Source organism: Boleophthalmus pectinirostris, unplaced genomic scaffold (assembly GCF_026225935.1).
Source record: "Boleophthalmus pectinirostris isolate CB_2022bp ecotype Guang Dong unplaced genomic scaffold, ASM2622593v1 HiC_scaffold_4, whole genome shotgun sequence".
Lineage (NCBI taxonomy): Eukaryota > Metazoa > Chordata > Actinopteri > Gobiiformes > Gobiidae > Boleophthalmus > Boleophthalmus pectinirostris.
Window position 1 is genome coordinate 38,429,739 of NW_026571353.1, and position 13,261 is coordinate 38,442,999.

General features: G+C 40.5%; 1 protein-coding gene across 3 annotated transcripts in view; it reads left to right on the forward strand.

Annotated features, from left to right (window-relative positions):
* LOC110162092 (serine/threonine-protein kinase N2-like) overlaps positions 1 to 2,999 on the forward strand; it is a 42,724-nt gene extending 39,725 nt beyond the window's left edge. For all 3 annotated transcript variants that reach the window (XM_055162086.1, XM_055162085.1, XM_055162087.1), the window contains exon 20: positions 853 to 2,999. In XM_055162086.1, coding sequence (XP_055018061.1) covers positions 853 to 1,056 — 204 coding nt within the window. In that variant the 3' untranslated portion in view covers positions 1,057 to 2,999. The remainder of the gene's footprint in view (positions 1 to 852) is intronic.
* Positions 3,000 to 13,261: the final 10,262 nt, after the last annotated feature.

Below are 13,261 nucleotides of genomic sequence, written 5' to 3' on the forward strand. Positions count from 1 at the left end.
CACTTATAGTTTATGCAAATGAGTCATGTGGTTTTAAGTTTCATTTCTGTAAAATGTAAACAAATGTGTCAGAGCTGCATTAAACACATTATAATCTCAAACAGGCTGATGTGGCTCTAGAGTCATTATGGTTTATATGTTGTAAAGTTTGTTTATGTAGAAGATTTTAATGAATAATCTGCTTCAGTGTCACTTGTACAAAAGTGTTTGGAAACGTTGGGTTTGAACTGCTGCTCCTAAATCCGATACATATCTGATCTTTTGACATGTGACTTCAGTCTGAACGGTCAGGTCACATTCATCCCACCTACACGTCAGGCTCAGAGTCTCGTCAATGGAGGGAAAGCGAGGTTAGCGAGTTTATTAATATTTGGGGGGATCGCTGTATTCAGGTAAAACTGGAGGGGTCTTATCAGAACCGGGCGTTTTTTGAAATGATTTCCAAAAAAATGTCCAAGCGCGGCTACAGACGGTCCTGGCTCCAATGTCAACGAAAAATAAAGAGCCTGTGAGCCAAACACAAGGAGGCTAAAGACTCAAACAAATAAAACAGCTGTGGACATGTAACCTGTTCATTTTACCAAGAACTGGACCGGATTTTGGGAGGCAAGCCCAGAGTTTAGGCGACTTCCATAAACACTGAGCTCGCTCGCTGTGTGTGATGTCGATGTGTCCTCCAATGCTCCTGCAGGACACTTTTGAGGCATTTAAAGTTCACTCTGGAGATCACACACAAGTCACATTTAACTGGAAATGTGACCGACCTCGCAAAAAAATCGGATTTCACAAAAAAATCTGAATTGAGCGTTAAGTCCTGCAGTCTGAACTCTCTCTCTCCCTGCTGTGTTTCAGAGCATCGACTGGGACGCTCTGCTGTCGAAGAAGCTGCCTCCGCCCTTCCTCCCGGTGATTAAGGCGTCTCTGGATGTGAGTAACTTCGACAGCGACTTCACGGCTCTGAGGCCCGAGCTGTCCCCGCCCTCGTCCCCCACGGCGCTCACTCCGGAGCAGCAGGAGGCGTTCAAGGACTTCGACTTCTGCGCGCTGCACGGATAAAACACAGCAACTCCACGTGGGAAAACAGGGAGAGGAAGGGCAAAAGGTTAAAGGTCTCGTATTACGCCAGGGATGTAACAGTAACCGAAATATCGTCAAAAGTATCGTCAAAAATCTCAAAATAATACCGTGGGCCATCACAATTTATCGAAGTTGGACAGCTCATTTCACTAAAACAGAGTTAAGATAGTTCTATTTGAGATTTTTCTAAAGACTTGACTTTTCTTTTCCCAATTTGGTCATTTTTTAGGTTTAAAATTTGACATTGTAGTTGGAAATCTTGACGTCACGCTGGAAAATTCCACAACTTTTACCAAGCAAAACTCCTCTAATGTCACAGAAATTAATATTTGACAAATAAAAATATAAAAAAAACACCTTTACATTATTGAAATAAAGTTTAAAAGTATCAGAAAAATTGTGTTTCATACTTTTGGACAGAATTCTCCCAGTGTGATGCCATCAATATGGGACGTTCTACTTCCTGTAGTTTTCAACATATCTTTAATTTTCTTCACAAGTTGATTCTTGATTTGTCTAAAAATATAATTTATATTTACAACAAGTATTAACCCACCAAATTAAGTCAAAATTCATTATACACCTTTTACATTCTTTGTTATGGTGCAGGAAGAGCTAAAAGAAACAGAGGGAACTACAAAGCCCATGATCCTTTGCTCTGTTTCAGTCCAATCTACACAATGAAATCACTTTTTTAAGCACGTTTAAAGGCATTTTTAAAGGTATAACTAGTATATATACCATTTTAATAGCCTCAAAAGTGCAAAATATCGCAATAAATATTGTTCCTTGAGATGCGTATTGTGAAAAAATCGTGTTTGGGTATCGTTACATCCCTACGTTATGCTAAATATACTTTTTGAATGCGCTACCATGCTATAAGCTAACGTCGTCCCTTTAACAAAAACACAGCAGAAGTTCTGTTTTGTGTTTTGTTCGATTTATTTTCTAAAGTTAAAAGTTGCGTTCACAAAATTACACCACAAAATCCTGAAGAGTCATGATGTCATATTTCTACCTCTATAGACGTGAATGTTTATTACATTTTTATTATTTATTTCATTTTATTATTTATGTATTTATTTATGTATTTATTTTATTTATGCATGTATTTATTTATTATATTTTATTTAAATTTATTTTATATTTATTTAATTTATTTAAATTTATTTTATTACCATATAATAATAATAAAATGCTGTAGACATTTTTTCGCCTTAGTACAGATCTATTGTAACAGCAGCTCTGCCCTGTCTGCATCTGATTATCAAGTGTTTTTATTGTCCGCGAACCAGGAAGTAACACTGATGCTCTGTTGGCATGCTAATAGTTGTTAGTATTACGTATAATAAGGACAGTAACCTTGCACCGCTGCAAAAACGTTTAAAATGAGTGAAGTCTTTTTTGTGTTTTTAAGACAGAGAAAATCTGGTACAGCGTCTTTAAAGGTGCACTGTGTAACTTTTCGGTTGGGAGTCACGTTCTTGTTTCCATGGAGATGTCATTGCTTTGTCTGGAATGTTCCACATTAAACAGCTCTACTTTACATTTATTCAATTACAGGTGGTTTTATAGCTCAAAAATCCCTAGAAAAACAGACATTTTGACTGTGAGCGGCGTCGCCTCTCCACAGATCTGACCTGTAACTTGGTCTGGTTTGGTCTCCGTGAAGATGAGAGAAAGGTTTAATGCCATACTGCGAAACATTCCGGACAAAGCAATAACATCTCCACGGAGAAAAGTGTTTGGCGGACTTCCACTAGAAAAAAATCTGTGTGTCATTTGTTCATTCGTTTATCAAAATAAAACCAAAAATACTAAAACTAAAAAACAACTATTTTCTTCATTATTTGTCTCCAAAACCAAAATGAAAAAAAAAAAACAGATAATGATTTGTTTTTTCAGTTTTAGGTTTTGTGTTTAAATGAAAAATGGAAAAAAAATGGATAATGGATTGAATCAGGACTAAACCTGGACTGAACCAGGACTGAACAGGACTAAACCAGGACTAAAACAGGAATGAATCAGGACTAAACTAGGACTGAACCAGGAGTGTTGAGACTGGCCGGGAGGTGATCAGGAAACCGGGACTCAGACCGAGACTCAGACCGGGACCAGACCGGTACTGAGACCAGGACTGAGTACTGGTTTAGACCTGGTTTAGAACTGGTTTAGTCCTGGTTCAATTCTGGACCTGTTTTAATCCTGTTTTAGTCCTGGTTCAGTCCGTTATCCTTTTTTTTTCTCCGTTATTCATTTAAACACAAAAACTGAAAAAACTAATCTATCTGTTTTTACATTTTGGTTTTGGAGACAAATAATAAAGAAAATATTTTTTTTGTTTTGTTTTGTTTTCTTATTTTTTTTTTTGTTTTATTTTGAAAATCGAATGAACGAATGACTCACAGATTGAAAAGGTTCACAATTCCCCTTTAAACAATACATTTTGTTGAAAAAAATGTATTAAAAAATTCCACGAAAGGGAAAATAAAAATTCTAAAAATCACTATAACATAAAAAAAATTGTTGCATTTACAAATTCATGACAAAAATACAAAAAAAAAAAGTTAAATCACTCAAATATACAAATATAAAAATGCACTTCCCTTCCTCTTAAATGTCGATGCAAATTATTAGTGTACTGAATGTATTTCCCTCTCCAGACAACAGAAAACACTCAGTTCCACCTCGTGACATCATCGGGTGGTAATCACAGATCTGCTCCTCTGTGTTTTTAAAGCCCGTTCACCTTTTTTCTATCCACAAACACTTGAGTTCATTCAGCCTAAAACTGCGTAATACGGGACCTTTAATCGAGGAGTTGTTTAGGGCGATCAGGGTGCACACGTGGCTTTCGTTGTGGCGTTAAAACTCACGGAATCGGACTGAAGTTGCGTGTCTCTCCCCGGGTCCAGGTGTCTTGCTTCGTGGCCTTTGCTTCCTTTGAGTTAAACGACGGTAGTTTAGAGACATTATTAGCTTTTCTATGCATCACTGTGACAGACGCGCACTGCCTTGGACCAAAACAAACATCCACGTCTTCTGTTTATGCTGCAAAAAGGTAAAGACGCACTACGGGAATTTTCTGGAGGGGGTTCTGTCCGTTTAGGTGTGATTGCTTGGCCTAGAATGTTCCACAGTGTCGCGTTAAACTTTTCTATCTCAAATTTATCAAAACGCAGCTCAAAAACACACAAAAAAAAACAAGCATTCTGACCGTGAGTAGGGTCGCCTGTCCGCAGATCTGACGTGGAACCTGGCCTGGTCTAGTTAGCCATTCATGCATCAGGTCACTTTTTCACTCCTCAGAAGTGCTGTGAGCGTGCTCGCCTCTCCGCAGACCCGATCTAGTTCACCATTCTCGTATCCGAAATCTATTTTACGGCTCAAAAATGCAACAAAAAACAAACATTCCGACTGTGAGTGAGGTCGCCTCTACGCAGATCTGACGTGTAACTTGGCTTGATCTAGTTAGCCATTCATGCATCAGGTCACTTTTTCACTCCTCAGAAGTGCTGTGAGCGCGCTCGCCTCTCCGCAGTCCCGATCTAGTTCACTATTTTTGTATCCGATCTCTATTTTACTGCTCAAAAATACAGCGAAAAACAGGCATTATTACTGTGAGTGTGTTCGCCTCTTCGCAGATCTGATGTGTAACCTGGCTTGATCTAGTTAGCCATTCATGCATCAGGTCACTTTTTCACTCCTCAGAAGTGCTGTGAGCGCGCTCGCCTCTCCGCAAACCTGATCTGGTTCATTATTCTTGTATCTGAAATCCATTTTACTGCTCAAAAATGCAACAAAAAACAAACGTTCTGACTATGAGTGGGTTTGCTTCTCCGCAGATCTGACCTGTAACTCGGTCTGATGGCTTGTTTCCATGGAGATAGATACATTTCATGAGATACTGTGGAACATTTTAAACAAAGTAAAAGCATCTCAAGACCCACCAAAAGTGCGTTGGTAAAATCACGAGTAGTTTTGACTCATTTAAAGCGACGATATCCTGCTATTTCCTGATCTGTGGTCTAATGTTGTTTCCTCGTCACAAACAGACCTGGAGTCGTGTTTTTGTTTCATTCACACATGTTTAACACACAAACCTGCACATTTAGACTTCTGAGTTCTTCTCTCAAACTGAAGACACACTGTTCCACCTTGTGATGTCATGCGGTGATACAGGAAGTGCTCCACTGTGTTCATAAGACTTAAAGCCCTGTTCGTACAGGATTAGTTTGACCAGTGGATCTTTGGTGATTTGAGGACGTCTGAGATCTTAATCCCGTCCGAATGTCTGTAATTTGTGAAGTAAAAATTCTGCCGCAAATTACCTACGATATTTCACCAAACAGACGTCCGGAGATAAAACTCGTGCCGTGCGAATCTGCATCTCAGTGTTTGTTGTTGTAATTGTGCCTTTTCTATCTCTTTTTTTTTTTCCAGTAAAATAGAGGCATTTACCGACTCTGCTTATCGTGCGGCTTTAACTTTATTGATCCACAAGGGAATTGATTTGGACACAGTAGCTCACACATCACAAAATATTATATAACAAAGAGTAAAAAATATAAATGGTAAAATAGTAAATTCTAAATAAGTAACAAAAAAAGATAGCAGGTGTCAAATAAAATACACTCTACAAACCTTCATTTGGATCATTTTCGACCTGGAATTCCCGAACTCTACTAAACAAAAGGTAAAAAGAGCTGTTAACATGAAAACTACCACTTCATGACATCACAAAGTGGAACAGAGCATTTAGAGCAGGAGTGTCAAACTCAAATTCACATTGGGCCAAAATTAAAAAACAAAACAAAACTGGGATTAAGTCGTGGGCCAAACTGAATATTTACTGAAAAATTTCAACAACATCTGCATGTTTTCTCTTCTTTTGAGATATGTAATGTTAAACCTTTTCTTATTCAAATAAATGTTTAATAATAGTTTTGCTTAAACACTGAATCCAGAACAAGCAGAATATAAAATAATAACAACATTTTAAATAAATAATGTCTCTATAGTCGATCTGTAGCCAGCGGGCAGCTTTAATACAGATTTGATAAGATCTTCAGGGCCAAATATAATTATATCATGGGCCAAATTTGGCCCCTGGGCCTGAGTTTGACATGTCTGATTAGAGCTTTAGAGATGCAGACAAACTAAGAATAAAGAGTCACTCAAACTTGTGAATGAAACAAACCCAACTCCAGGTCTGTTTTTGAAGAGGCAACAACATTTTAACACAACTTAAAGCTTCACAAGAATCAGTTTTGTGTAAGATAAGACCTTTCGTTAAATTGTTATTATAGTTTTTTCTTGTTTTCAAAATGTGATGAAACGGCGGATAAACGCACAATATATATTTAGGGTGGGACAAAGCGCCCAAAGGTGAATCGTAAATGTGACTCAAATAAACTGTGACTTTTTTACACTGTTAAACTTAAAACATTCTAAACCTCAAACGTGAAATCAAGAGTCAAAACTACTCAGGATTAAGATTGTGAAGAGTTGTTTCTTTTTGCAGTGTGATCTTTTTTTTACTGTTTTCTTTTCGACTGGTTTTGAGAAGTGGAATAGATCTAATATTATCAAAAAGCTAAAGATGCACTGTGTAACTTTTCTGGTGGGAAAGCTTTGACTACAATATGGCAATCAACTTATCTTTATTTATTTATTTATTTTTATGTATTATTTAATTTCAGTGTACTATTATTATTATTATTATTTATTCATTTATTTATTTATTATTTATTTATTTTTAAACTAAGGGACACACAACAAAACCACAAATGTACAAACAGAATCGAGCGACTAAACTCAAAAGACAGAAAATGGAACTAAACTAAACTTGATGAATCTGTGTATCGTTCGTTCATTTGTTTTTCAAAATAAAACCAAAAATAAGAACATTTAAAAAAAACAATGATTATTTGTCTCCAAAACCAAAATGAAAAAACAGATAATGATTTGTTTTTTCAGTTTTTGATTTTGTGTTTAAATGAAAAATGGAAAAAAAAGATAAGGACCGTTTCCTGTTTACGTGACTTAAACTGCGATGCCGGACTGAACCAGGACTGAACCAGGACTAAACCAGAACTAAACCAGAACTAAACCAAGACTGAACCAGAACTAAACCAGGACTAAACCAGGACTGAACCAGGACTGAACCAGGACTAAACCAGAACTAAACCAGGACTAACCAGGACTGAACCAGGACTAAAACCAGAACTAAACCAGGACTGAACCAGGACTAAACCAGGACTAAACCAGGACTAAACCAGAACTAAACCAGGACTAAACCAGGACTGAACCAGGACTAAACCAGGACTAAACCAGAACTAAACCAGGACTGAACCAGGACTGAACCAGGACTAAACCAGGACTAAACCAGGACTAAACCAGAACTAAACCAGGACTAAACCAGGACTGAACCAGGACTAAACCAGAACTAAACCAGGACTGAAACCAGGACTAAACCAGGACTAAACCAGGACTAAACCAGAACTAAACCAGGACTAAACCAGGACTGAACCAGGACTAAACCAGGACTGAACCAGGACTAAACCAGGACTAAACCAGGACTGAACCAGGACTAAACCAGAACTAAACCAGGACTAAACCAGGACTGAACCAGGACTAAACCAGAACTAAACCAGAACTAAACCAGGACTAAAACCAGGACTAAACCAGGACTGAACCAGGACTAAACCAGGACTGAACCAGGACTAAACCAGAACTAAACCAGGACTGAACCAGGACTAAACCAGAACTAAACCAGGACTGAACCAGGACTAAACCAGAACTAAACCAGGACTAAACCAGGACTAAACCAGGACTAAACCAGGACTAAACCAGGACTAAACCAGGACTGAACCAGGATTAAAACAAGACTAAAACAGGACTAAACCAGTTTCAGTCCTGGTCTCAGTCCGGGTCTGGTCCCGGTCTGGTCCTGATCTCAGTCCTAGTCTCAATCAGAGTCTGGTCCCGGTCTCAGTCCTGGTCTCAGTCCCAGTCTGGTTTGGTCCCGGTCTGGTCCTGGTCTCAGTCCCTTCTGGTCCTGGTCCTGATCGCAGTCCTGGCCTCAATCACAGTCTGGTCCTGGTCTGGTCTTGGTCTCAGTCCCGGTCTCAATCTCGATCTCAGTCCTGGTCTCAGTCCCAGTCTCAGTCCTGGTCTGGTCCTGGTCTCAGTCCTGATCACCCGACAGTCTACACCTCTGGGCCCGTCCTGCCACTCAGTCCTGGTTTAGTCCTGGTTCAGTCCTGGTTCAGTCCTGGTTTAGTCCTGGTTCAGTCCAGCATCGCAGTTTAAGTCACGAAATCGAAAACTGAAAAAACAAATCATTATCTGTTTTTTCATTTTGGTTTTGGAGACAAATAATGAAGAAAATACTTGTTTTTTCATTTTCTTATTTTTGGTTTTATTTTGAAAAACAAATGAACGAACGATACACAGATTTAATCATCTCACAACAACAAAACCGACAAATCTACAAGGCGACGAGTTGACCTGATGTCGTAACAATTTAATAAATGCTTGGACTTTACGTTAATGTGATATTGCGGAACATTCCAGACAGAGAAAAGCTTCACAGTGCAGCTTTTAAACACTTTTAAACGTCGACTATTCCACTTCTCAGCCATTTCTAGAAACATCACCGGTCTTTACGTTGGGTTTGAATAGTTTTGTATGTTTTTTTTTTTTTTTTTTTACGAAATCGAACGGCGGTCGGCTTGTGGCGGCTCTCTCGTGTCACTAAACGCATGTGCAGCCCGTGAATCTTGTGCACTCGCTAAATAAAAAAAAAAAAAAACATATGATATTAACCGCACCACAGTAGCTCGAATAGAAGAAGCCATACGAATAAATATTTAGACACATCACCCACATGTTCTATGATATGAAACAGCCATATAGCCAGAGAAAAGTGTATGTATTTTCAACTAGCAAATAATATTCTGTGATAAAAAACTACAAAAAAAACATATATATAATAATTATTAATGTGCAATAAATGAAATGTAGCTTAGTTTAACCCAAAGAGAAAATCGTGTGTCACTTTCTTTGTCTTCCATGGGTTAGGATTTAGGAAGAACTTACTATTTTATTTTGTTAAAAGTTATTGTTTACAGATATTTAACTTAAAATTAGAAATGTGTTTGACAAAAAACGGGGTGATTTATTTTATTTGTTGAGTTGTTTTGGAGGAATGTTTAAAACTGTATAAAGCAAAGGTCTGTAACGGGGCGAAGAAATGTTTGTTTTTGTTGTGAATTTGGAAAAAAAAAATTGGGGAAATTTTCTGTCAAATTCTGTGCCATTGTGAGAAAAGGGTTGGGAGATTTTATGTTCAACTTTCTGGTTCAAGTCCCTGGTTCAGTCCCTGGTTCAGTCCTGGTTCAAGTCCCTGGTTCAGTCCCTGGTTCAGGTCCCTGGTTCAAGTCCCTGGTTCAAGTCCCTGGTTCAAGTCCCTGGTTCAGTCCTGGTTCAAGTCCCTGGTTCAAGTCCCTGGTTCAGGTCCCTGGTTCTTCCCTAGTTTGGTCCATGGTTCAAGTCCCTGGTTCAAGTCCCTGGTTCAGTCCCTGGTTCAGTCCTGGTTCAAGTCCCTGGTTCAAGTCCCTGGTTCAAGTCCCTAGTTCAAGTCCCTGGTTCATCCCTAGTTTGGTCCCTGGTTCAGTTCCTGGTTTCAAGTCCCTGGTTCAGGTCCCTGGTTCTTCCCTAGTTTGGTCCATGGTTCAAGTCCCTGGTTCTTCCCCTAGTTTGGTCCATGGTTCAAGTCCCTGACTCAAGTCCCTGGTTCATCCCTAGTTTGGTCCATGGTTTCAAGTCCCTGGTTCAAGTCCCTGGTTCAAGTCCCTGGTTCAAGTCCCTGGTTCAGTCCCTAGTTTCCCTGGTTCAGTCCCTGGTTCAAGTCCCTGGTTCAGTTCCTGGTTCAGTCCCTGGTTCCAAGTCCCTGGTTTATTTCCTGGTTCAGTCCCTGGTTCAAGTCCCTGCTTTAGTTCCTGGTTCATCCCTAGTTTGGTCCATGGTTCAAGTCCCTGGTTCAAGTCCCTGGTTCAAGTCCCTGGTTCAAGTCCCTGGTTCAGTTCCTGGTTCAAGTCCCTGGTTCAGTCCCTGGTTCAAGTCCCTGGTTCAAGTTCTGGTTCTTCCGTAGTTTGGTCCGTGGTTCAAGTCCCTGGTTCAAGTCCCTGGTTCAAGTCTCTGGTTCTTCCGTAGTTTGGTCCGTGGTTCAAGTCCCTGGTTCAGTCTTGGTTCAAGTCCCTGGTTCATCCCTAGTTTGGTCCCTGGTTCAGTCCCTGGTTCAAGTCCCTGGTTCAAGTCCCTGGTTCAGGTCCCTGGTTCTTCCCTAGTTTGGTCCATGGTTCAAGTCCCTGGTTCAGGTCCCTGGTTCTTCCCTAGTTTGGTCCATGGTTCAAGTCCCTGGTTCAAGTCCCTGGTTCAAGTCCCTGGTTCATCCCTAGTTTGGTCCCTGGTTCAAGTCCCTGATTCAAGTCCCTGGTTCAAGTCCCTGGTTCAAGTCCCTGGTTCAAGTCCCTGGTTTAGTTCCTGGTTCAGTCCCTGGTTCAAGTCCCTGGTTCAAGTCCCTGGTTCAAGTCCCTGGTTCAGTTCCTGGTTCAGTCCCTGGTTCAAGTCCCTGCTTTAGTTCCTGGTTCATCCCTAGTTTGGTCCATGGTTCAAGTCCCTGGTTCAAGTCCCTGGTTCAAGTCCCTGGTTCAGTTCCTGGTTCAGTCCCTGGTTCAAGTCCCTGGTTTAGTTCCTGGTTCATCCCTAGTTTGGTCCCTGGTTCAGTTCCTGGTTCAAGTCCCTGGTTCAAGTCCCTGGTTCAAGTCTCTGGTTCTTCCGTAGTTTGGTCCGTGGTTCAAGTCCCTGGTTCAGTCTTGGTTCAAGTCCCTGGTTCATCCCTAGTTTGGTCCGTGGTTCAAGTCCCTGATTCAAGACCCTGGTTCAAGTCCCTGGTTCATCCCTAGTTTGGTCCCTGGTTCAAGTCCCTGGTTCATCCCTAGTTTGGTCCCTGGTTCAAGTCCCTGGTTCATCCCTAGTTTGGTCCGTGGTTCAAGTCCCTGGTTCAAGTCCCTGGTTCAGTCCCTGGTTCAAGTCCCTGGTTCAAGTCCCTGGTTTAGTTCCTGGTTCAGTCCCTGGTTCAAGTCCCTGGTTCAGTCTTGCTTCAAGTCTACAATAACACAAATTTTCTGCTTCTTAGCTCTATTTTTGATGAAGTTCTGGTCTCTCAAACATGTTTATTCATTAAGGCTTCAAAAAAAGTTAACATGGCCCCAAAATTTCAATGAGCCATAATTCAGCAACGACTGAAGGGATTGAGCTAAAATTTTCGTTTCTTTCATTTAGTCATTTTAGATTTTTTTATTTTTTTTATTTCAGCCAAATCTGAGATGGCTCATAGGGGAAATTCCTTGAAAACAGCTGATTTCATACGGACAAAACCGTTATAGAATCAAACTTTTTTTTTTTTTTTTTTTTTTTGAGAGTGGGATCTGAACCAGCAACCTTCTGATGAGTGGACAAACGCTCTACCAACTGAGCCTTTCCATCGTTTTGTAAAGAAACTCGCGCCCTTTAAATCCCACAATGGTACAGAATCTACTGAGATGTACTGCCCCCTTCTGGTCAAAGTTTGGAACTACCCCAAAGCTAAAAAATAATGTTCAACCAGTTACAACTATTGTCCAAAACTGACTCTAAACCACTGAGACTAAACCTGGACTAGACCAGAACTAAACCAAGTCTACACGCAGGACTAAACCTGACCTTAAACCAGAACCAAGAGTGAACCCTGTTGTGTTTATTTGTGGGAGGTTTGGGGTCGTGTTTCCTTTATCGTTCTTATGTCACGATCTCTGGCGCCCCCTTGTGCTCGGGATCCACCACTGTAACAAAATGTCACTGTATTGAATAGTCCTGGTTTAGTCCTGGTCTAGGTCTAGTTTAGTCCAGGTTTAGTCTTGGTTTAGGACTGGTATAGAACTGGTTTAGGTTTGTCTTAGTCCTGGTTTAATCCTGGTTTAGGTCTGGTTTAGTACCAGTTTAGTCCTGGTTAGTCCTGGTTTGGATCTGGTTTAGGTCTGGTTTACTCCTGGTTTAATCCTGGTTTAGTCCTGGTTTAGGTGCTGTTTAGTCTTGGTTTAATCCTGCTTTAGTCCTGTTTTAGTCCTCTTTCAGTCCTAGTTTAGTCCTGGATTAGAACTAGTTTAGTCCTGGTTTAATCCTGGTTTAGTCTTGGTTTAATCCTGGTTTAATCTTGGTTTAATCCTGGTTTAATCCTGGTTTGGATCTGGTTTAGAACTGGTTTAGGTCTGGTTTAGTCCTGATTTAGTCTTGTTTTTAGTCCTGCTTTAGGTCTGGTTTAGTCCTGATTTAGTCTTGTTTTTAGTCCTGGTTTAGGTCTAGTTTAGTCCTGGTTTAGTCCTGTTTTTAGTCCTGGTTTGGATCTGGTTTAGAACTGTTTTAGTCCTTTTTTTAGTCCAGATGTTCTTTGAGTCATATTTGGATCTGTGGCGCCCCCTTGTGGTCGGGATCGTCACTGAACCCAGATGTGACTTTATTGAAAGAGTCGAGCGTGTCCGGACTCTTGGGTCTTTCTCTTCCTCTGGGTCTGAGGTTGTGAACAGAATCGTTGCCGTGTGTGGCTCTCGTGTCGACGCTGCTTTTGTCCAAACGTCCTAAATATACAAATGTAATCACACGAATGTTCTGTCCATGTTCATCCTGAACTCAGCGCCGTGTTCTGTGTAAAACTCACATCATCACCACAAATAAACATGTTTGTACAAGACTCCGCTGCACTTTATTCAACACCGGATCATCACCGGATCATCCGACCCGTCTGGGACTTAAAGATCCACCCTGGAACTTTTCTCACGCACCACAGTAACCGAATGTCACTGTACTGAACAGGTCTGGTTTATTCCTGGTTTAGTCCTGGTTTAGACCTGGTTCAGTCCTGATTTAGTCCCGGTTTAGTCCTGGTTTATTCCTGGTTTATGTCTGGTTTAGTCCTGGTTTAGACCTGGTTTAGTCCTGATTTAGTCCCGGTTTAGTCCTGGTTTATGTCTGGTTTAGGTCTGGTTTAGTCCTGGTTTATTTCTGGTTTAATCCTGGTTTAGTCCTGATTTAGTTCTGGTTTAGACCTGGTTTAGTCCTGGTTTAGACCTGGTTTAGTCCT